At 33.6% G+C, this 24,903-nt stretch overlaps 1 protein-coding gene across 6 annotated transcripts in view; it reads right to left on the bottom strand.

Moving 5' to 3' along the window:
• The window catches only part of Hecw (Hecw ubiquitin protein ligase), a 469,561-nt gene that overhangs the window by 16,929 nt on the left and 427,729 nt on the right, over nucleotides 1–24,903 (bottom strand). For 4 of the 6 annotated variants that reach the window (XM_072536974.1, XM_072536975.1, XM_072536976.1 and 1 more), the window contains 2 exons: nucleotides 4,665–4,895; nucleotides 2,290–2,556 (listed from right to left, as the gene is read on the bottom strand). In XM_072536974.1, the coding sequence (XP_072393075.1) occupies nucleotides 2,290–2,556; nucleotides 4,665–4,895 (498 nt within the window). Of the gene's footprint in view, nucleotides 1–2,289; nucleotides 2,557–4,664; nucleotides 4,896–17,313; nucleotides 17,626–21,537; nucleotides 21,680–24,903 lie in introns of those variants that run through there. The other 2 variants (XM_072536980.1, XM_072536977.1) reach the window with 2 other exon arrangements.

The following is a 24,903-nucleotide window of genomic DNA, read 5'->3' as shown; positions in this document are numbered from 1 at the left end:
AAAAACGTATCGTGGATTTAATCAATTATTTCGAAATTGTCATTTCCCCTGAATGTCTAGAATGATTCATCCACGTTTAAACTCATTTATCCCAAAAATGCCCAGGACGTATGTAGTATGAGCGTAGTGCAAATCAGCTTCGATTGCTTTTTGTCTTTAAACCTTAAACATATTTAATCACCGTTAGAACCTTATGGCAGTTTTCCACTAAACCGATAGTTGAATTTATGTTTTTTTTTTGTATTTTATAAAACTTGAAAAATAAAAACAAAACTGAAACAAAACCAAAACTCTCATTTCCATAAAGCGAACTACATTTTGTTCGAGTTTTGTTTTTGTTTTGGGTCCTTTTATACTGGTTGTCTTGTGTGAGTCAAAGCACAGTTTTTTCTTCAATAATCGACCAACACGCGTAAAGAAGAAAACGCAAAAAATTCATTGCATTATAAACACTTTTGTGTAAAATTCTGTCCTGTGCCAGATTTCTTCATTTTTTATAGTTCCTTCTTTCATGATGATATTGTGAAATTATGTTTTTAATTTTTCTTTAAATTTCTATCCAGTTGGCGTCATAGAATTGGGCAATTCCTTTGTAGGAATTCATTTTTTTATTATATTTTTTATAGTTGCCACCCTTTGAGTACTAGAAGTTTTTATGTTCCCGGAAAGCATCTATTAAGGTATATATTTCTTCAGTAGTTCAATGCTTTTTGAAAACTTTGTAACCTTCAGACATAGTCTAATAAGTTTCACTAAAACTATGTGAGTGATTTGAAGAAATTCTACGAGCCAAAACAACAAACTAAGAATATATTCTAGCAAACAGAAATTAATTAAGTCATACAAAATCACGAGTCGTAAGTGATCAAAAGTAGCCGAAATCACGTATCAATCACGAATTCCCGGAAATTTTGAATTCGATCACTGGCGGCGTATAATATACGAAAAAAATAGAAAATATAAACAAAAATAAACATCAAATTAGAAAACAGATTAAAAACATGAAAACATAAATGAAGAGTTCTAAAAATGCAAAACGTAAGCTCATGCCTTAGAATTGAAGGAGCAAACTCTACGTTCGTTCAGTGGTGCAGATACATCATGAAAAAAGCAGCTGAAGAATTACTAGACATGAAAGGTAAACAAAGAAGAACAAGAACGATTGACTAATTTGACGAATATTGACAGATTTTTAACAGAAAGAAAAAACAGATCACATTTACTGATGCAACAGGAGCACAGAACCCGACAAGCAGAGGAATATAGATAACTAAGTAAAGAAGAAAAAAAATCCACCGCAAAAAGAAAAGAAAAAATATAAACAAAGAACTACAAGAACTAAGCAAGCCAGCAGAGGCAAGAAAATTTTCCCAGAAACTGAACAAAAGCAGAAAAGAATTCAAACGGAAGATGTGAAGAAATAAGGAAATTAGAAGACATAATTTTAAGGAAAAGCTTGAGGGATGCGAACCTTGATATACAATTAAACCAAGCAGACAGAGAAAAGAGACACTACTTTTTTAGCTTCAAGTCGAGCTAGAACTTTTCACATTTAATCTATCCCTGCTAGTACTAGCTTCTTCAATTTTTATTGAAGTAAACAATATTTCACAAAAGCAATATATCGTGAAACACAAAGACACGTGCATACTTCTAATACAAAATGTAGTTATAACTCTGTTACTGACACGTTTCTTGGTAAAAGTCATAGCGGCAGCTAAACGATACGATAAACCTAAGTGATCACGCGCATGACTCATTTCATTTTTTATTTGCTGGACACTATAGTAAGTGCTGGAAACCCTTTGATGTTACCGCTTCCGAGCGGTACCCGAAAAACAAAACTCCAATTGTTGCAAAACACGCCAGTCAAAAAGTTTGCAAAAAGTTGCAGTTTTGTTTTATTTGACACGAGTTTGTGTTTGTTTTTGTTTTGTCCGTTTAGTGGATAACCGCCATTTACATTTCTATTTGTTTTAATAAAGTAACCTTTTGAATAAATGATAATTAATTTTTTAAGAACTTAACGATCGCAGTATTTTAGTAGTATAGTCTATACTAGTGAATTTTTGTAGAATATTTTAATAATATGTATGTAGTATGTAATATAATGTAGCAGGCCTAACTATTATCTGTAAATATATAAATAAATCTAGAAGTTTCGTATACGCGATAGCTTATTATTTACTGAAAGTAAATAAAGAATATTGACGTTATATCAATGAAAGAATAGTACATAACTAAACAAATCAAATTCCAATTCTTACAAAATATTTTTACCAGACTTACCAATCGTGATAGTTATCGACGAAGGCAGACATAGGAGAGATCTGTACAGTATAAGTATCATTAGCTGAATACTCGAACAGACCATAGTAGGGATTGAAAAGTTCTCTGGAAAGCAGAAAAAAAAATTCTCGAGAAGGCCCTCCGTAATCTAAACCTTCTTCATTATCCCACACCACGCACAATTTTCCTTTTTGGAGCTCTTTTTTGTTTGCCGACATTATTCTTCGGAAGGCGTCCTCAAGAAGGTGGTCCCTTCGGATATGGAGCCTAAAAATTAAAAAATAATAATTCCATAACATAGTTCAGAGTTCAATAATTTATATGTCATAAGTCTTAAATTATTGGGAATTACTCAATTTTAAAATTTTCAATGGGCTCGACACATTCATTTTGATCGACAGTCGACATAAATACAGAAATGGAGGCGGGAACGTGAAAATAGAGTATTTAAAATTTTTCTTCATCGATCATAAATTAAAGAATGTCACAAGAATAAAACTTTAGAACAATAAAAACAACCATATTCAAATAAGATAAAAGCTACAGCAAGTGCATTTTAGCAATTCGATTTAAAAAACCTTGCTACCTTTTTAAACTTTAAATATTTAACCTTATAGCAAACAAACGGATTTTTCTGCGCTATTTGCATAATAACTTATTTTTAAACTTAAAAAAATCCTTATCAGTTATTGATTTATTTGTATTTGAATTGTTTGCATTGTTTATGAATACTAAGGAAATCGATCTTTCAATTTTTAATGAAGACGTTAGAATCCTCGTTCAAATCGTAGTTTACTGCAATAAAATATTATGCTGAATAAATTCACAGAGTTTAATTGATTTTTTTATCAAGAGTGTATCTAACCTTAAAAAAGTCACGGAGTCGTCAGTACATTGCGTATTTATTTATTTCTATATATTGATATGATCCGCAAATGTAAAATAAATAATAAAATATAGAGAATGGGAAGAAGACGAATAATATATAGAATTGTTAGTAGCTATACATTAGTTTTAAGTAATTTAAGTGAAAAGAATATGTTCAATTGAAATAACATAATGGGAATCTGTTTACCTGTATTTCAAGGATTAATTTTTGTTACAAACAAAACAGGTCATTAAAGGTAGAAAGTTTCTTTTGTCTCGTATGTTTTGTACGAAATTATGGAATTTGAAAGTAGATTTTTGAGAAGTGGGTTTTTTGTTTTGAATGTGAAAGAGAGAACGGTTTGATTGGTTAAAAAGGAATTATGGAAGTGATTGACAGATTGGAGGAAATGTTTTGGAAACCGAAAGGATCGGGATCTGCTGTTTGACTTTAATCGAGAGAACATCGGATCCAGAAGAACAAATATAGTGCCGGTAGTTTTTTTTAACGTCAAGTGACGGTTGGTTTGCATCAAGGCTCTCTACTGAGTCCCCACCTGTTTAATCTTGTTGTAAATGTACTGACAAAGAACGTAAGGGAGGAGGCTCCTTGGTCAATGCTCTTCACTGATGATATCGTGTTAGTAGAGGAGAACAAAGAAAAAACAAAGGAGAACAAAGAAATGTTGGAGGAGAAGCAGGAGTGTTGGAGAAGGGCTATCGAAGAGGGAGAACTTAAGGAGGCGAATTTAGGCTGGTTGGTTTAACCGGAATCAAATGACCGGGGTACTTTGTTATCGAAAAATCGGGGAACAACTGAAAGGAAAGATATACAAGAGTGTGGCGAGACCTGCGTTGGTGTACGGCGGTAAAGTATGGCATGTAAAGAAGATCCAGGAAAAGAAGATGGAGGTAGCTGAAATGAAAATGTTAAGTGGATGTTAGGTAAGACTATAAGGAACGGGATCAGAAACGACTTGACCAGGGAAAGAGTCTTGGTGACTATAGTCTTAAAAAAATTTCAAGAACAAAGACTGCAATGGTTTGGTCATGTCAGACCATGACATGTAGAGATGAAAACTATGTGGGACGAAGGATAGAGCTGTTTAAAGTTGATGGAAGAAGAGGTAGAGGCAAACCGATGAGAATATGGAAGGACTGTGTGGCAGAGAACATGAGAGAGAAAGGTTTAAGTGAAGAAGGCCCGAATGACGGAAATTCGAAAAAAAACGAAGAGTAAGGAACAGCGACCCCTGAAAAGGGAAAAGCTGTGGAAGAAGAAGAAAGAAGAAAGTTTTTTTTTTAACGGTGAAAGAAAATTTTAATTAGTGAGAAATAGTGTAAATAAAAATAAAAACAGTGAAATGGTAAGTGTAAGTAGTAACAAATTACTATTCCTTTGGAGATTCATAGTTAAGGAGAGTTTGGCAGCCAAAAGGAGATTTTTTTATCGACAGTCCTGTTATGATCAGAACCTGGGAAGGAGTTAATATTTGAACGTAACTTACTTGAACTTTCCGGGTCCTTGTCCGTATCCTTTGCTCTCCAACTTCCTGTAAAAATTCCTGAGCTTAGCCTCAAAGTCCCTCTTGTGGGGTGCGGTAACTCTATGCCTACTCAGACCTGGAGAAGCTATGGGAGATGGCTGTGGGGACCCCCGAGGACTTCTGGCGGTAGAATTGGCTCTGTTATCCACCGTCATTGCAGGAACATATGACATTATCTCCTGTTCGAAGAGGCTGGAAACAAAAAAGAGCATAATAAGTACACACAGTATACAACAAAAAATATAAATAACGACATCTATTTTAGTTTATTTCTACCAAATTTTTATTAATCAGCATTTAAACCAACGTGGAAAGAATAATTATATGAATTTTTATGGTAATAGTAAGGGTAACATATGACTCAGGTTTTATTGATTTACAAAGAGGGTGGATATGCAAATTCTAACAGGAAATAAGTAATTAGCCCCCTTTTTAAACTAGGTATTGATTTAATGAAGTTTGCTGGTATTAGGTTAGAAAATTAAGTCTCAATTTGGTAGTCAATAAGGATAATCCGTAGCTTCTCGCTTCTCTATCTATGGCATGGTATAAGATTAATTATTATGTTCAATTATTACAGTTACGTAAATATCACAAAATCCATATATAAGAGTTGTTTTGGGAAATTAGCAATTTCAACACCGACCAAAAAATTATGCGATTTTATACTTTATTTATCTCAAATTCAAGTACAATTTGAATTTTTATATCGATTAACTTTAATTGTATCCTTTTAATTGTATTAATTGATAACTTAAAAATTAGCACTGAAAATAAACTGATGTTACAGTGTAAAAAATACACAAAACCTGATTGAAATTTTACTCAGAATTTTTCATATTGTTATTAATAATATAAAAAATAACATACGGTACAATGAAAATTAAAATACAGCACTATCTATTAAATACTTACACAATATCAAGTAAATCTGTAGGTATCATATTTACCGCCATCTATTGAAAACTTATGAAACTCGAAAAGTAATTACAACTAATAATTTACAATTAAAAATAGTAAGGGTTATTTATCGAGATAAAAAATATCCTATCTTTTAAGTTGGACCAAACAATACACTTTCACAAAATTTCGTTAGAATCGGGTATATGAATGCAATGCAATGCAAATGCAATGTCAATTATTATTGTCATCTTTAGCAGTATTTAGTGTTATTTTTGAAAGGTACCGTCGACTCAACTTTGGATACACTAACTATATGGAACTAAAAATAGACTGTCATCATACAATCGCAAGTACAAACAAAAATGAAGTACTTATCAATTTATCCCCTATGAAAATTACTGTAATATTAATGTGAAAATCATAAAAATAAAACGTTTAGTTAGGGTAATTATTTTATTGTGTTCTTATAAAATCATTAGGCATTTTTGTTGATGACTTTTTCTCATTAGTACATTTCATCAACTTTTCAACCCACACTTAAATTGAAATATATAATTTTGCGACCTTGTCATTTTTTACGCAAAAAGCTATGAATCATATAATTGCTATAAATCAACATTGGGATAGGCCAGTAATTTTTGGGCTCTAGTTATTTTAATTACTATTAAAACGAAATATCTGGTGAGAATACACGATATTTGCTTGTGACAGCATTGATTATTTTTGAGATTTTATTCAGACAATACACATAGATTATGTTTTTATGGGAATGAGCCACAATTGACTGTAATGACAATTACATTTTACCTAAAAAATTTGACTTCCCAAGTTCTTAAAAAAAAAACATTAATTAATAATAATTAAGATTATTAAATAATTTAGTTGGAAAACGATAACCGCCAAGACTGTTGACAAAGTTTATGGCCATGTCAATAAAATTGGAGGTTGATTCACATTTGTCCATGGCGTCATAGGCAACAGCCACAGTTGGCTGAAAAGATGTAAGGGTGGATGATTTGAGCCATGGAAAATCAAACTCTGATTATTCTAATCGTTCAGTATTGTTAATATATGCGGTAAATGTTTGTATGTGTGTATAGTGTTCCTGTTTAGTCAACGTGTGATGTGTATTGCATATATATTGTGTATGGTGTGTACACAGGGTTGCTTATTCCGCTATTGTTGGTATATTCTTGTTGATGACTTCTTCTTTAAGTATTGGCAATCAAAGTCTGCTACATTCTGCTGATGGGTTTGCTACTCAGTTTTCTTCATTGAGTAGGATGAAGGTTGCTTCTTTGATTTTTCCCATTTTAATGTTTGTTTCTTTAATTGATGAAAGATGCAACTATTGTTGCATCTTTCCATTGTACTCTATGGTCATGTCCCAGGCATGTTTGCATATCTGTGATCTGTCGAAGTAACTATTTTGATGTATATTTCATGCTCATTTATCCTCACACCTAGTGGTCCTGCCGTTTTTCCCACATAGATTATTTTATAGATGCAGTTCTTTGATTTCGTGTGAGTTGTTACGTTTCATTTTTGACATTATAGATAAGTGTATTAATTGTTTTGAATGTTGTTGTGATGTTATACTTGTTTCTCATCCTGTTTAATTTTTCTGACAAGCCTTTTACATATGGTATTGTTGTCATCCTCCAGTCCTTTCTTGTGAGTGTTTTTGGGTTGCCTGTTGTGTTTTGTTGTTTTTTAATCTTTTGGAATTCATTGTTTATAAATGACAATGCCGTGTATAAAAATCGCGTCGCTAAAATGGAATTGGACAGGACACGTATTACCAGTAACTAGATGCAAGCCGCACAAGATATAGGCAGTTGGAGAGAGCTATGGGAGACCTATGTCGAGCAGTGGATGCATACAGGTTGGTGATGATTATGAAATTACAATGGGTAGGTCATTTTTTGTTACAACATTTGTTAGCAGGTTTTTTTCTTCTTGAAAAGCTTTTTCATCAGAGCAGGTGTTTTGGGTTCTATCATATATCACATCACTATGTAATGATTCTTTTTTTATGTTTATGTTGTGGTGTGAGTGGTAGTTTAAATACCTGTTGGTGTGGGTTGGTTTTATGTAAACTTCGGTTGTATATCCTAAATCTTTTTTATGATTAGTACATCCAGAAAAGGAAGTGAATTATTGGTTTCTTTTCCCATGATGAATTTGATGGATTCTTCTTTATTATTGATGTCCCTCAGGAATGTATCCAATGCTTCTTGTCCATGAGGTCAAATGGAAAACACTTTATCTATATATCTCCACCATACTGTAAGTTGTTTGCCTATTTTAAGTTAATTGTTATCTACTATAACATTGTTATCAATATATCTACTAATAATAGAGATAAGGATGAGCCCATGGCTAATGCTTAAACCTCAACAATAAAAATCAACAATAAAGAAGAATCCATCAAATTCATCATGGAAAAAGAAAACAATAATTTATTTCCTTTTCTGGATATGCTAATCAGAAAAAAGGATACAGGATATGCAACCAAAGTTTACAGAAAACCAACCCACACCAACAGATGTTTAAACTACCACTCAAACTACAACGTAAACATCAAAAAAGGAATCATCAACCACACAACCAGTTCAAATCTGATCCATCGACATCTATTATATTATTCCAAAAGGTACAAATTTACCATGTAAGTAATTAAAAAATTAAGTCTGTTCTTTATTTACAGAAGTAATAATCACATTATTACTTTAGACACAATGTGCCTTATGTTATTATAAATAATGTGATGATGATTTGATATATAAGGATTAAATTTAATATAAACACATTTTATCACACACAATTATAATAAAATATTAATATATAATAAAATTTTTATATTGGCTTATTAATACTGGCTAATGAATTTTATGCTACACTATCTATCTATCTATATAAGGATTTTTACAGCTGTCGTCGCCTTCCTTCTTTCAGCCAACGTCTCCAGTCCTTTTTGTTCTGCCATTTTCCATCTCTAAGGTCTCGTCTTTCCATGGCCTCGTCCACTTCATCCCTCCATGATCTTCGGGGTCTACCTTTTTTCCTCCTTCCTATTGGGCTCCAATCCGAAATCTTTGCTATCCACCTTGTATGATCTGTTCTTCTCACGTGTCCATACCAAATTAAACGTTTTTCTTCGATGTAGCTGAGTATGTCTTGTTCTACTGCCATTCTTCATTTTATCTCCTCATTTCTGATGCGATTCATTTTTGTCACTCTGCAGCTTCTTCTCATGAACTGCTAGACTCTGTAGAAGATGCTCTCTGATGGTCAGTATGCTTATCGGCCACTGTAGACCCTCAGGCAGCCCTTCATCAGCTTGGATTGTCCGATGGCCCACGGTGCCGTTTTCCCCCTCACATGTCCTCTGGAATTGCCAGAAACTGGTCTATCAGAGGTGGCAGATCCTGGGTTTGGCAACCAAGCCAAGTGAGGGATTTAAAGAGACTTGTGGTTTTAGGTGATTCCACAAGGTTACTAAAGGATTAGAGGTTCGGAACGGCAGGAAGAGCTCACATTTGGAGAACCAGAAACGCTGAAGACCAGATCGTTATAAGCCTAGTCCGTATGATAGGGGTGATACAATGGATCCGACTTATGAGGTCTAAGTGTCTGAAGGGCTCACAAATGGGCCCTGCCCCGATCTACCATAACCACAACAACCACCCAAATTAATAGAGATGGCGATAAAAGAAGTAAACAAACATTTATGCTAACCAAACTGAAAACGCAAAGCAATTTATTTTGAATCTCAAATGTGTTGAATCTTTATACTAGGAATAAATCTGAAGTCATTAGTCATTATCTTACGAGCGATTATCTATTCGCTATTATAAGGAATTCGGGAATTGGACGATATATATTTGGAGAAGAATGTATAAGCTTCCTTCAGTGTACAATATTCTTTGTTACAATAAATTTTAATCTGAGTTTTTCTGAATACTTTATTAGTTGTAGTAAGACGTTTCCTAAACATTCTAACAGTCGCAAGTGATAAAGTACATTGAACAAATATGGGTTTTCTACAATTTCCGTAAAACATCGTAAAATATACAATAATGTCCTTGACCCAATAACATGAACAATGTCGTCGTTCCCCTCATACAATATCGAATGCAATGTGTAAAAACTTGAATCTTCTTTATATTGAACGAAACCTTGGAACTTAAATCGATAAAATTTTCACATTGAACAGTTCCTCGTCGCGAAATCAAGCACGTCCGGTTCCCTATCATTCCAATCGTAATAATATAATTTAAATATAAGGGTTGCCGCGCATCCGAAGGCTGCTACAACAAAAGAAAAACTCTTAGGAGCGGAAATTATACTTAGCAACACTGTTAGATAGACATCCACAATTAAATTTTAATTTTAAATGATGCAAATGTTGCGAGCAGATGTGCTAACAGTGTTACTATATCAGATTATACATATTTCTTTAACTTTAGATCTATATTTGTACAAGGATTAATGAAGAGTACGATTATCACAGTGTAATACATATATTAGATCATTATATCGGTGTTTTTTAAAATAGTAACATTTGGACTCGTGTTTACACATCAAACACGGGAAACAAATGGCAATGTTAAAAAAAAACAATCAGCAAGTAGAAAAAAAAAAGAGCCCGAGCAATCAAAAGACAGGTTGTTGAATGAAGATTAAAAATGGAATATGAGAAGAAAACAATCTTCCGAGGAACATAAAAAAACGACGAGTTATTAAACAAGGAGAATGTGTAACACATATGTAACAAAATTAACTGAAAAAATAATATATATATATATATATATATATATATATATATATATATATATATATATATATATATATATATATGTATATATGTTACGAGCAAAGCCCGAAATTTAACAATCCTAACATTGTACACAAATTATTGTCCACTTCTAGCATTGTACCCCCAAACTGTACAATGTCCGAAATAATCAAAATAATTGTCGACACGCTCATCGGTTCGAATCGATTATTATTGACAAGCGACACACCAAATCAAAAATTGAAAAATCGAATCGAAGAAGAAATTGTTCTACAATAGGAATATTGTTCGTGAAACATTTCAAAGCTTCAAGAGATAGATACATCACTATAATATTGGGAAGAGATATGTATGATAATTTAAAATAATTTAATTCTACGAATCCAAAAGTCAAAAACGCTGGTTAATTATGGATTTATAACCTCAATTGATGTTTGTTTGTCGTTAATAACAAATGGGGAATAATTGTAAAAATCGATATGAATCGATATCTGATATCTATTATCTTAAACTTTGACGCATGGCTACTTATTGAAATTCGAACATTGTACAACAATTCTTTTATACAAAGTCCGACGATTATATATATTTATTTCGGAGACTGTACAGTAAAGGGGTGCAATGCTAGGATTGTTCAATTTCGGACATTGCTCGTAACATATATATATATATATATATATATATATATATATATATATATATATATATATATATATATATATATATATATATATATATAATTATGGCATCTGTAAATCAGCTAAAAACTCCATCTGAAACGGGGTCTACCCAATCTACCCTAATGACATTATAGGTTTGAATCCGGCAGGCTATCTGCATACCTGTGTATGTACCAATATAATTTACTAAGCAGATTTTGAATATCAAAACTGGCATAAATATCTTATAATGTCATAACTGACCTAGGGCTTAAAACTACAATTTCCAAAATCATATGTTACAAAACAGTGCATTTTTTTCATTATTAAAACTAAAAACCGCTCATTACAAATGCCTATTACACGTTTGTCTATATTATGTTGTAATAAAAAAGATTTCCGGCGTGGAAATCGAAACCATTAAAAATAATAAATGTTTCTAGTAGTACAATGCCCCTATAATTTTGGTATAGTTGTTTATCCCCTTTTTTGATGTCGCTCCAGGACTTTTATTATTTTTAAAATTTTTAATTATGTTTCTTATCTCCGGTGTACTAGGTGCCTCTATTTCCTGTGCATTTCCTTCCTTCTATGCCTTGTGCCATATTCTGTGTCAATCCTGTTCTTCTTTACCAGTGTCCTTGCTCTTCTACCTTTCCAGGTGTCCCACTTATTAGCATTCCTTCTTCACTTTTGATATATACACTCTGATTATGGTATCCTTTATCTATTGTTTAAATTTCCTGGTCAAATGACATTTGAAAAGTGAAGTTTTTGCTTAATTTCTTTCACCTTATTCTCCTGATATATTATTTTCTTTTTTCTACATAGTTTTTATTTCTCTTCTATCATCTTTAGAATCTGTTTTATTATTCCAGTCTTGTTTATTAGCATGTTTTGCCTGGCTTTTCTTACGAACTAGGCTACTTTTCACATTCTTTTTCATACCAATCCTTTATTTTTTTTTAATGTCACTAACAATAATTGTCAAATTTAGATTCCCCAGCCTTTTTGCCCACCAGTTTCTACCTTTTATCAAATTTTTTTTATATCTTCCTTATTTAAGAGAAGTTTATTGAATTTTGATTGTGGTTGACTTGGTTCATTGTTTTCTAATCTAAATTACCTTTTGTAATTGGGTACTTCTTATCACTAGATTTCTTTCTATTGCAAAACTTATATTATTCTATGTCTATTATAGTTTGTTTAATCGTGTTTGTTCCTATTTTATTTTCATAAATATCCTCCTTTCCGACCTTTGCATTAATTACAATTTTCTATTATTATTGTCACGTATGTTTTGGGCATTTTTCATAGTCTTTGTTTAAAAATTCGTAAACCATATCTATTTCATCTTCTTCTGTATTCTCTATAGGAGCATGCACATTTATTATAGGTGTTTATATATTTTTTCTTCCTTTGTATTTTTAACATGCAGAATCTGTCTGTTGTCCGATAAAATGCTATTAACCTCTCTTTTAAATTTGTCTGTTATACAACCTGCTACTCTCATTCTATTTTCCTCACTGCTTGTGAAAAATCTCATCTCCTCTTCCTATTTATTGAGTTTCTTGTATCGCAAGTATATCCAACTTTATTTCTTGATTTCCTTCATTAAATCTTTCAAAATACCTGCTTCGTAAGTCCCTCTCACGTTTTAAGTCGCAATATTTATCTTTTATATATTTTTCTGATTTTATCTTAGCCTTTTTCGTCCATGTTCATTTTATTTGTCTCTTCATTTTATTTATCTTGTAAAAAAGAGCTGAAAGAAAAAACTTTGCTTGGTAAATCGGAGAAGGCACAGACTTGGGTGAGAATCTGAATTTTGGTTTCGAACAAGTAGAAATCTTCGGACTTTTACTTTTTGCTTTATTTTTAGATGTCGCTGTATGCGTACTTAGAAAATTACTTCCTTTGACGGAAAATATTTGATTTCACGTTTAGGGCTTCCTACGAGGCGCTCTGATGAGTCCTAAAAAGGACGAAATCTATAGTTAGGTTGGGTAGTATAGGACGAAATAGTTCTATTTTAATTTCCTACTAGAAGCAAAATTTTGGGAGAGCGGTATAAAAATACAACGGACGATCTATGGTAACAAGAGCCGGTCCTTTCCTCCAAGTGTAGCAAATTAGAAGATGACTGCCATGGACAGAAAATAAGTGGAGAAAGGTAGCGGAAAATTATCGACACTAACTTAACCAATAACATTAACTTAACCAATGTATAAAAGGCTGCAATGAAGAGGATATACTATGTGTTGGTGACAAAACGAAGACCACGTTAAATATGTAATAAATGTTTTATAAATAGATTCAGAAAAATTCATCAAACTGCAAAATTAATTTTGACTCACTCACAAAGACATTATTGAAAATATATAAAGCTATGCTAGGAAAGAAAACAGATTAAAAACAAAAACTTTTGATACTAGAAATCTTATTTTTCCGAAAACCACAAAAGATTCATACACATTCTGTAATGTTACATACATTACCAATGTTGAATCATATTCAATAAAACTAGACCAACAATTATTTTAAATAATTAAAAACGTGATATTTGAAAACTGAGGCAGAAAACCAATTAACCATTTCTAACGAACTCGATTTTTCACGGATATTTATCTGCAATTTGCAACATATTAGTATTCAAAACAGGAATTGACTGTGACAAATCATACATAAATCTATACAACATTTTAAAAACTACTGATAATAAATTATGTTCATCGTCACTCTTTTTTGTTTTATCCCATATAAACTAATATATTTGATGCCGGTATAAACCGGTCTTATTGAAGTCAATTGGCCTATTGTACATTGTGTATGTTGTAGTGTGTGTTGAGTAAAGTAAAGTGGGTTGCCTTGTTACTAAGTAAAGTCGGCTTCATTGTGTTTACAAACAGTCGCTTAATTATATCCGAACGGCTATGGTGTTGCCACTGTGGAAGATTGCGACCAGGAAACCCATACATGCCATAGACTACTTATTTTAAACCTTTTGCTTCTTGAGTCCGTCTCCACTTTTCAAAGTTCATTAAGCTATAGTTTCTCTTAGCTATAATATCTTTTCAGTATATATAAACTTTGAATGTCCCTGTTATCTGATCAAACACTACTAGTCAGAATACATATCTTTGATCCAGTTCTACACTATTAAAAAATTTACCCATCTAGATTACTACGTGTTGATGAACTGTCTAATTCTATTTAGAAATAAAAAAGGTATGTGCCACTTCAGGAGTGACCGAAGAGGGGAAGCATACCTTCTTTATCGTCTACGCAGGGATCGATGGTTTTTAATTTATTTTACCTTATTGTATTTGATTGTGTTTTATTGTATTTTATCGTATTTCATTGTATTTTATTGTTTTTGTGTTTCATTGTGTTTTATTGTATTTTATTCATCATCATCATTGGTGCTACAGCCCTATAAAAGAGCCTCGACCTTCCCAAGTCTATTACGCCAGTCAGTTCTATCCATTGCCAACTGTTGCCAGTTTGCTGCGCCTATTTGTCTACCATCATCATCTACACCATCCCTCCATCTGAGTTTTGGTCTACCCCTACTTCAACTTCCCACAGGTTGTGACATAAGGATTCTTCTAGGAGGGTTGTTCTGCTGTGATCTTGCCAGATGTCCTGCCCATCTTAGTCTTCCTATTTTTATAAAGGATACTACGTCTTTACTGTCATCGAATGCCATAGTCTGTGGACTAGTACGCATTTCGATGCGCATCGCCCCGCCTCGAATTATCCCATTGGCTCTTGACCTGGAAATCCCTATTTATCGCTCGAACAGCGCATATAAATATTGGCGATTTTCAGGTCAGCCAAGTCAGTCCCTCACGGGCTCTCCGAGAGCTTAGTGCTCTCGGGGCTCTGTTTCCTGCATTTATTTTCCATACTCTGTGGCTGAGAATTGTTTCAACTTAACTTGGTGTTTTTATTTCGGAGAAGAAATTGTCATGTAAGAAATATCTTGCCTTTTTCAAGGCAAGACACCGAAAATAAATATTTACAAGTCCATACCCAGTAAATGGACTTGGGTAGAGGAGCTCTCGACTGCGATATTCGAAGCCCTCTACAGAGCACCCGGAGATAACAGAAGGTGGTTAGACCCTTAATTGTTCCCCCGAGGTGACATTACCACCAAATATATGTTTATATCTGTGATATATCTCGTAGTTGTACCTCCTTCTCCAAACACCATTTTCACAGATGCCACCAAATATTCTTCTCAGGATCCTTCGTTCAAATATAAGCAGGAGATTTTCATCTGCCTTGGAAATGGTCCATGTCTCCGACCCATATGTCAACACTGGTTGTATAAGGGTTTTGTATATGGTTATTTTTGTTTTTTGGCTTAAGTTTCTGCTTCTCATATGTCTACTCAGTCCAAAATAGCATTCGTTTGCTAGGATTATTCTTCGCTTGATTTCTTCCGTCATGACGTTCTCCTTGGTGATCAGGGAGCCTAAGTATGTGAATTATTGTATTTTATTAATTGTATTGTATTTTAGTTTATTTTGAAGCAAAACTTTCATACCGGCGTTGTATTACTTTTTCTCTAGGAAAAAGTAATACAACGCCGGTCAAGTGAAAGGACGATCCTTTAAAGTTTTTTTTTTGGAAATAGGAGAAAGTCACACGGAGCAATGTCTGGTGAATATTGAGGCTGAGGTATCATTATAGTATTGTTTTTGGTCAAAAATTCACGAACAAGTAATGAAGCGTAAGCTGGTGCATTGCACTTAAAGCCATGAGTTTTTTTTACAAAATCCGGTCTTTTTTTCGGAATGCTTCACCAAACGGCGTTGTACTTGTAGGTAGTACTCTTTATTGGCCGTTTGAACTCGTGGCAAAAATTCATGGTGCACTATACTATTAAAATCAAAGAACACAGTGAGCATAACCTTCACGTTCGACTGCACTTGTCGAGCCTTTTTTGGTATCGGCGAACCAGAATGCATCCACTAGGACAATTGAACCTGAGTTTCGACGTCATATCCATAAAGCCATGTTTCGTCACCTGTTATAATCCTTTTGAGTAAATCTGGGTCATCTTTTACGTCATTTAGTGACTCCTAAGCAACTTCCATTCGCCGCTGTTTTTATTCAAAATTTAACAATTTTGTAACAAATTTTGCTGACACGGGTTTCATACCCAAAACGTTTGAAAAAATGTCATGGCATGAGCCAATTTATATGCACACTTCATCAGCGACTTCTCTGATTGTGATTCAGCTGTCGTTCATAGCCATTTCTGTCACTTTTTTCACGTTTTCATCGGTTCCTAATAAGCTGGGGCGTCCGGGGCGTTCATCATTTTCAATGACTTCACGGCCATCTTGGAAACGCTTATACCACTAGTAAATACTTGTTTTTTTTTAAAGCATGTTTACCATAGGCCTTTGTTAACATTTCACACACTTTGTTACACTTTATTTCATTTTTTTACGCAAAATTTAATACAAATTCTTTGATTAATTTTTTTAAATAAATGAAAATCGCTAAGCCCATAAAAGCCGTGGAACTTTGGTAGCGGCTGCCACAGACAAGGTAAATAATGAAGATAGCTGCAATTTTTTATACTTTAAACTGTATTTATTTTACAAATTCCCAATTGTCAATAGAAGCACGTGAAAGCCAAACAGGGTCGTACTGATGTGTATCATACGATTTTTAAAAATATTTACTTTTCAAACTGTTAGTGTAAGAATTTCTTGAAATTTAATCATTATATCACAATTAAACTAAACTCTAAAAACTAACACGATCAGTAAATAACTTAACAATAACTATAACATAAATATAACACAATATATTAACTTAAAAATCAACACGATACAATTTGAATTTAAAATGCTGGCAAGTTTGGATCTGTAACATGAGAATCTGTCGGGCTTAAGGTAATAAATTATATTTAATAGCCTCTTGACGAATGAGACGGCGAATATCAACACGTGCTCATATTTACAGATGGGAATTTGCTAAATGAATGTACTTTAGGAGTATGTACACCAACATAATAAAAAAATTGACGATTGGACGGGAAATTTAAAAATTCCGGGTATTTTTTGAACACACCTCGTATATTCTATTATTAAAAAAATAAAAAATACAGTAATTTAGCAACAATAAATATTAACAATAATAGTTAATACACAAGTAAGTATTAAACAAGCGAACAATAAAAAATAAAATTTTTGTTTACAGCGGCCTAGATATAATATATACAAACCTTCTCCATATTCGTGACACGAAAATAACCATATGGCACATTAGTCCACTGCAAAAGATTGGGATAAACGTCATAATCTATCTAGATCACAAACTATAGATTTGCATTGTGAACAAAATAAGTAGATTGCACCAACGGTACGAAGAAACCGAACCACTATACAATATTATCGCGGCCAGTACACAAACAACAATAGAACTCGAAACATTCAACAAAGTTATAACAAAATATAAATATTTGTTGGAATTCTTAATGGTGTTTGTTAATTATAGGAATACTTTTCAATGTTTAATTATTTCTTCTGTTATCGTTGTTTAATGGACTAAATGTGGATGGTATTTGTCAATTCCAGTTTATCGTCTAAGTAAGACATTTGTTGCCGAATTGATATATCTAATCATGCCTACAATATAAATAATTCATTTCCTGTCCTAATTTCTTTGGCTTTTTAATTAGCACTTTATGCTAATATTATTTACATATTTAAGATTGCTACTAACTAAGGTATGTTATGTTATATATAGATTTATGAATACTTGTTAAATAAATTTTACTAAAACAATAAAAAAGCATAGAGCCTCAAACAAGCCATTTATGACCAAAAACACAAGAAATACTCGAGCAATACACATATTTACATCGTAAGGGTCATGACGTTTATATCAATTCTACATTCCAACTCTGCGTTTAAATGAATTAGCAGTTTGTTAGTAAATGAAAAACAAAGAGTGTTCAACAAGAGCAGTCACTAAATTTACAAACTTAAAATTTAGTGTTGCAATTGAGTTTAATATTGTACCATAACTTATTTATACTTGGCTAGTGAATCCCGCTAACTTAATCTAGCGACTATTCGTTTTACCACGGAGATGTATTAAATTTTAATCCTGTCGAGACAAGAATCTTGTACAGATCAGAACATATTGGATCAGAATGTTCAATCAAAGAAGTTGATGAGTCCATTACACAGATTTGTGTCCAAAAAGAACTGACACAAGCAATCTACCGAAAGCGCAAGTACCACCTCCATCAGACCTGTGAGCACATCTGCATTGGGAACTCCGTAGGTACGGATCCTTATTTCTCTCATACTCGTAAGGCCAAAATGGACTAAAGGAACATTTAAGAAAGGCCTTCTTTTTAAAGTTCCACTCCTATCGGAGATTGGAATTCATTCTGGCAATTATAATTTTGTTGGTAACACGCCTGAATAGTTCAATTAAACTGCATTCAAACCATTCACGGAGATTGCATAGCCACAAGATTTTTCATCTTTCTAAAGACGTCTTATTCTGCCTTTGATTTTGCCCTGGATTATAGAAAGAAAGGCCTAAAGAAACAATACTACTTTCAAAAAGGATATCCAACAGACTATGGAAGTCTGAAAGCTCGGGTTCGATCTTCGGCACTAATACCAGAAATTGTTCATTTAACTGAGCCGCCATTGTGTTTCGGAGGGACATAAACTCGTCAGTCCCTCCATAAGTAGCCGTTAAGTCATGTTAGGGGCTAACGCGGCATGAAAACCTTAACACTAGATCTGAACCAGAAGATTAGTGGAAGATATATAATCAGCCAATTGACTATAGTACGACTGATGCAGAACAGAGGACTTCCAGGGAAAAAAGGAAGCATCACCAGTCCCCAAAACATTAAGTATCAAAACAACATTCGAAACTTAGGTATTTTGGCAATGCTTGGCCGCAGCTCAAAGAAGGTAGCTCAGGAATATGTGAGAGCAGGTTATTGACATCAGTAAGATCATCTTAGCAAAGAAATCTTTAACTACTTTTCGAGGAGAAACTGATGCGCCACAATTTGCTAATTAGACTACCCAAAAGTACCAACAAGATAATTAAAAAAGAGAACTGCAACTTCTTCCCCAAAATGTTGTGATGGTGGCAGTTACAAAATTGTTTCAGGCAAACGATTAAGACGGCAGTGATACCCAAGAACTACCCGAACTAAATAGTGTCCAAGAAGAAAAAGGGTCCATAAAAGTCCTTCAAAAATTGGTTGATGAAGCTCCATGGGTAGATATGCGATAAGGAAGTCTTCGAGCACCACACAGGACTTTCTTAAAGAAAAACAGAATGGAAAAGCTGAAGGACTCCCTAAATTTCAACATATCTCCCAGAGGAAAAAAGTGGGGATCTGAAGGTGACATTAGCAGACATTGGAATTCAAAATAAAGGAATCAGACTGGTAGACACGGAATTCGAGGTGAAATTAAATAAGTTGCACTAGAGGCTTCATTCTCAAGAATTCCATTGTGCTAGATTTATGCAGTTGAATTAAAACCAAACTAAACTGTGTGGGGACACAATGAACCAAAGTGTGTGGCACTTATTTCCACGTAGGGGACCGAAGGCAATCTGTGCAGACGAAAAAAAAAACCATCACGGCAGCTGTTATGTTACAACACTGTTGTCCATAATGATTTAGGCACATTATCAAATAAAATTGAGGTCCCACTAAAACAAAACCCGCCTATATGTATCATGTCCGACTGGGTGGTAAAGCCCCACTATCATGCCACTATGCTGATGTGACACAACACACATAACCTAAATGAATACCCACGACAATCGGTTTATTTACTGCATCTAGTGGGTGCGTATGATAGGGTAAAAAGGTGTGACAAAACAAAAATGTTATCGAAGCGACAGATATTAAAAACAAATGGGGCTTAAACTACGTTTTGTTTTTGTTTTGTACATTATCTGGTATTATTTGACATTTGTATCTAATCTCTTCCTGTTCCAATTGTATTATCAGCATAAATACTGATAATTGTTAATGCCATTGCTTGGAACGACAACAAATTAAAATTTCAAATTTTTCTCGTCTTTAAAACAAAGGTGATATCGAATACATTTAAAAAATAAAACCATGTAAAAAGAAACGTGGCATAAGCGTGTATCGGTTTTGATGTATTTCTAGAACTAAAATTGTTATTTTGGGAATGACCGTACACTTTGGAATGTACGGAAATGTTCTGATAAATATTTGAGTTTTAATTAATGAAAATTTTTAAGTAACGACGTCATCGTGAATTATTTTCTTTAAATGAAAGCAACTTAATTCCCAAAACAAAAAAAAAAACAACTTAAACATTTCTTCAGCTGCAAAGAATTTGGAAAGTATCATTTACAGTTCGTCCCTCCGGCATATATGCCGTCATCATAACAAAAAATATTTTAAGAATGGGAACTGAATGCCAGTTTGGCAAAGGCAAATAAAAAGATGGGAAGCATAAGACCACTGATGAAATCCAAATACGTATCGAGAAAAACAAAGTTAAGGATATATAAAACAATAATAAGGCCCACAGTGACGTATGGTAGTCAAGTATATACAATGAAAAAAACAAATACGGAGAGATTGGAAAGATGGGAAAGGAAAATGCTCAGAGCTATGTATGGAGGAAAAACCACGATGGAAGGTTGAGTGCGACGAACAAACAGGGAGCTTAAGGAACTGTATAACGAACCAAGCATAAGTCGCTTCATAAAAGCACAGAGAGTGATATGGATGAGGCACGTGATGAGAATGGAAAGTAAGAGGATGCCAAAGATTATTTTAAAACGGGGCCCAATCACGAAAAAAAAAGGAAAGGACGACCCAGACAAAGATGAGAAGAAAGAGCAACAAACAGGAATGAATGGAGGAGAATAGTAAGCCAATTTAGTAGGCAAGGAGCATCATTGGACAAGAAGCTATGATTTAATCTTTAAATCATTTTCTGGTCGTAATTTGTAAAGTAATTTGTTTTGTATTTGACGATTGAATTACCAAGCTCTCTTCTGTATAATCAGAGACTCTTAACATTTTAATATTAACTACCAGTCCCCATTTAGATATAATCTTTAAACAAGTTTCTGGTTCGATGTCGTCGAATTCTTAAGCAAAAATTGACTTAATCATACGTATAATAGAGAGTCTATATATTGTGGTCGCCTATGGGAATTTTCAAATGACTGCGTTTCCTTCGCCACTAGAAAAGACTTTACCCAGATATATGAAAAACAGAATCGAGGATAATTTTCACATGGTCTTTTAGTAGATCGTCTAAAAACCACCCTTGTAGTGGAAGTATTATGATGAAGTGAATGTTCAAAAAATTATTTAATTCAGAAAAAAAAATCATTTACGAAATGGACTACAAGTTTGAACAATTTGTTGTTGAACGAATATGAAAAAGCATAAAGGTTAGAAACTTACCGAATGTCTATCATAGCCCAGGAATGCCATCCGTATTCCATGATACAGATTTTCAAGAATATGTAAAAATTTAGTTAACAGTAGGTTAACACCATTTAATTAGAACCAAGTTAACAGTAGTTAAAACAACCAATCGTGTACTAAATAAAATAAAATGAAAACACGACATATTTTCCTCAGTCTTTAAACTTTATCAACAGAGATAACATATGTTTTTTGTTATTTTATTCCATTTGTGATCATCCCATAGCTTACTTATATGTATGTCAAGACAGCAATATTTGTTTAACGCTAGTAAATGCGCACTGTACATAATACATTGTTAAATTTAGTAGAATAAAACGGAAAGACAATAATAGGAAAACTCGTAACGGTATAATCCAGAATAAACAAAAATGATTTTGATTTGTATTCAATTCATACGAGGAACTTTTTTGAATAAAAAAGTAAATTTAACCTTTAACCTTGGCAGAAATATCACTAAAACAGGGCAAATGGATCGGAGGAGATATTTCAAAACCAAAAAATCAGACAAATCAACATACGCCTATATTGCTCAACAAAACGACAGAGATTTCTTTTTTCTTCCAAACATCCCTGTTTGGTCTACTTGTGTGATCATGGTTCATTCTTATCCAACAAAAGCCTAGAGAATTGATGGTTACCCTTGGTAGAACCTCACATGTCGCAAAAAGGATAATGAAACCAGATGCTGCCTGGTTATTTCTAATGCTATCCGAAGTCTCTAAAGTAAATATTTACTCTTATTTAACATAGTAGCGATTAATCAGCACATTAGTTTCGGAACTAGAAAGGAGGACTTGGAACTCTACAGGAAAAAAAATAAAGAAGTGAAAAGAAAAGTGGCAAATGAAAAAAATGAAAGATGGGAAAAAACATGCACAGAAATAGAATAGCACATAGGAGGAACGAGAAATTCAGAGTCATGGCGCATCTTAAAGTCGCTCCAAAGAAATAAGACAGAGAAAATCAAGATCGGTCAAATCAAAGAAAACGAATGGCAAGAATACTATAAAAAATTGCTAACCGAAGACCGCCCCGATTTCAAAGAATCAGAAATAGACGGAATAGAAATCTACACACATGACGAAATCGAATTAAGCCTAGCTGAGGTAAACAGAACGATCAAAACACTAAAGAACAAAAAAGCAGAAGATCCCGGCGGAATACCAAATGAATTGATAAAAAACGGATCGGAAAAGTTATTCCGTATGATACATAAAATGTTTAGAGAGCACTGAATGGAGAAGACTTACCGGCAGAATGGACCCAAGCATATATGACATCAATATACAAGAAAGGAAATAGAAAAAACTACGAAAACTATCGGGGAATCAGCATTATATCGTCTATAGGCAGACTGTATGGAAAGACCATAAAGGAAAAATTAGAAATATATATACAAGATAAAATCGGAGAAGACCAGGCAGGTTTCACAGCGGGGAAAGCATGCTTAGATCACATTTACACGGTCGAACAACTAATAGAAAAAATAATGGCCAAAAATAGATCCGTCCATCTGGCTTTTGTTGATCTTAAGAAGGCACATGACTCAATACCTAGAACCAAGCTATGGGAAGCAATGGAAGACATCGAAGTTCCACGAAGATTATTAAACGCGGTAAAAGCACTCTACAAGAATAACGAAGTAGCTATCAAAACGGGCAATAGAATATGCAGTCCATTTAAGACGACAAAGGGACTACTACATTGTTGCTCCACATCCCCCACCCTGTTCAAAATATTCCTGGAAAAAACCCTGAAACCATGGAAAATAAAGTGCGAAGGAATGGATATACCAGTAAGGAACGAATGTCTATATACGCTAAGTTATGCCGACGACCAAATAGTGATCGCACAAGACGAGGATTACCTCAGTTTTATGATGAGAAAACTGGAGCAGAAATATACAAAGAATAGGATGGAAATAAACCTAAAGAAAACTGAATACCTAACAACGGAGAATACAGAAATAAAACAGCTGGAAATAGACGAAGGTAAACAAATCAAAGGAACAGACAAGTATAAGTATTTAGGTTTCATAATATCAAACAAAGGAACAACGGAGGAAGATATAAAAAATAGGCTAGGACAAACAAGAGACTGCATACGAAAATTGAACCCGGTACTATGGGATAAGAACATCAGCATGAAAACAAAGAAAAAAATATATAATACCATGACAAGAAGTATCCTCACTTATGGGTGTGAAAATTGGACAATAAATAAGAAACCCAAAAACAAAATAAGAGCAACAGAGATGGAATTCCTAAGGAGAAGCTGCAGAGTAACAAAAAGAGATAGAATAAATAACATGGAGATTAAGAGGAGAATGGGAATGAACTCCGACATAATAGACTACATCGAACAGAAGAGGTTTAACCTGGTACGGACATGTCAGAAGAGCAGAAAAAAAACGGAGGATAAATAGAATAATAGAGTGGAGCCCGATAGGAAGAAGAAAGAGAGGCAGACCCCGAAGATCTTTCAGAGATGAAGTGGACGAAGCAATGAGTAGAAGAAACCTACAGGAAGGGGACTGGCTAAACAGGAAAAATTGGAGAAAACGGTTGAGTGAAGGAATACAGTGAAAACTGTGGAAATCCTTGTATATATATATATATATATATATATATATATATATATATATATATATATATATATATATATATATATATATATATAGTTTCGGAACGAAGTTTCTTCATTTCGCCAAGACCTCGTTCAATGCTATCTCACCAATGGCTTGAGGGAAAGTTTCGTGTGGTTTCCATCCATGTCATCGGCCAATTAAGGGGTTACATAGGTCTTAATCGATTAATTTTTTGATTCCATACAAAGTATAGTACATCAAGAGTATTCACGACAAATTTGAAGTAAATTCGAGCAATATTACCGGAGTTATAGAGATTTGAATACCGCGCGGTCGGTCCGTGCGCTCTCAATTTAAAAATTTCAAACTCGTTTTTCTCGAAGCTTTGTGTTTCGACCGAACTGACCGATTATGCTTAAACTTTGCACACTTCATCTTCATAATATTGTTCCATAATTGAACGAAGAAATTGAACAAAACATGAAGTTTAAAGTTTTGAAATAAATTTGAATAAATTTTCGTCTGATGATTTTCAACATTTTCCTATTCTCATCGTTTTTAAAACATTTTTTTCAATATACAACAGGAACCGAGTTGACGGATTGAAAATCCCTTCGTTCAATCAAGAAACAATACTATAAAGATAAAGTGTGCAAAGTTTTAGCAAAATCGGTCAGTTCATTCTCGAGAAAAATGCGTATGAAGTTTTTAAACTGAGAGCGAACGTACCGACCGTGCGGTATTCAAATCTC

This window comes from Diabrotica undecimpunctata, chromosome 7 (assembly GCF_040954645.1).
Source record: "Diabrotica undecimpunctata isolate CICGRU chromosome 7, icDiaUnde3, whole genome shotgun sequence".
Classification (NCBI taxonomy): Eukaryota; Metazoa; Arthropoda; class Insecta; order Coleoptera; family Chrysomelidae; genus Diabrotica; species Diabrotica undecimpunctata.
Note: the sequence above shows the minus strand (reverse complement) of the source record. Positions and strands in the feature narration are given on the sequence as shown.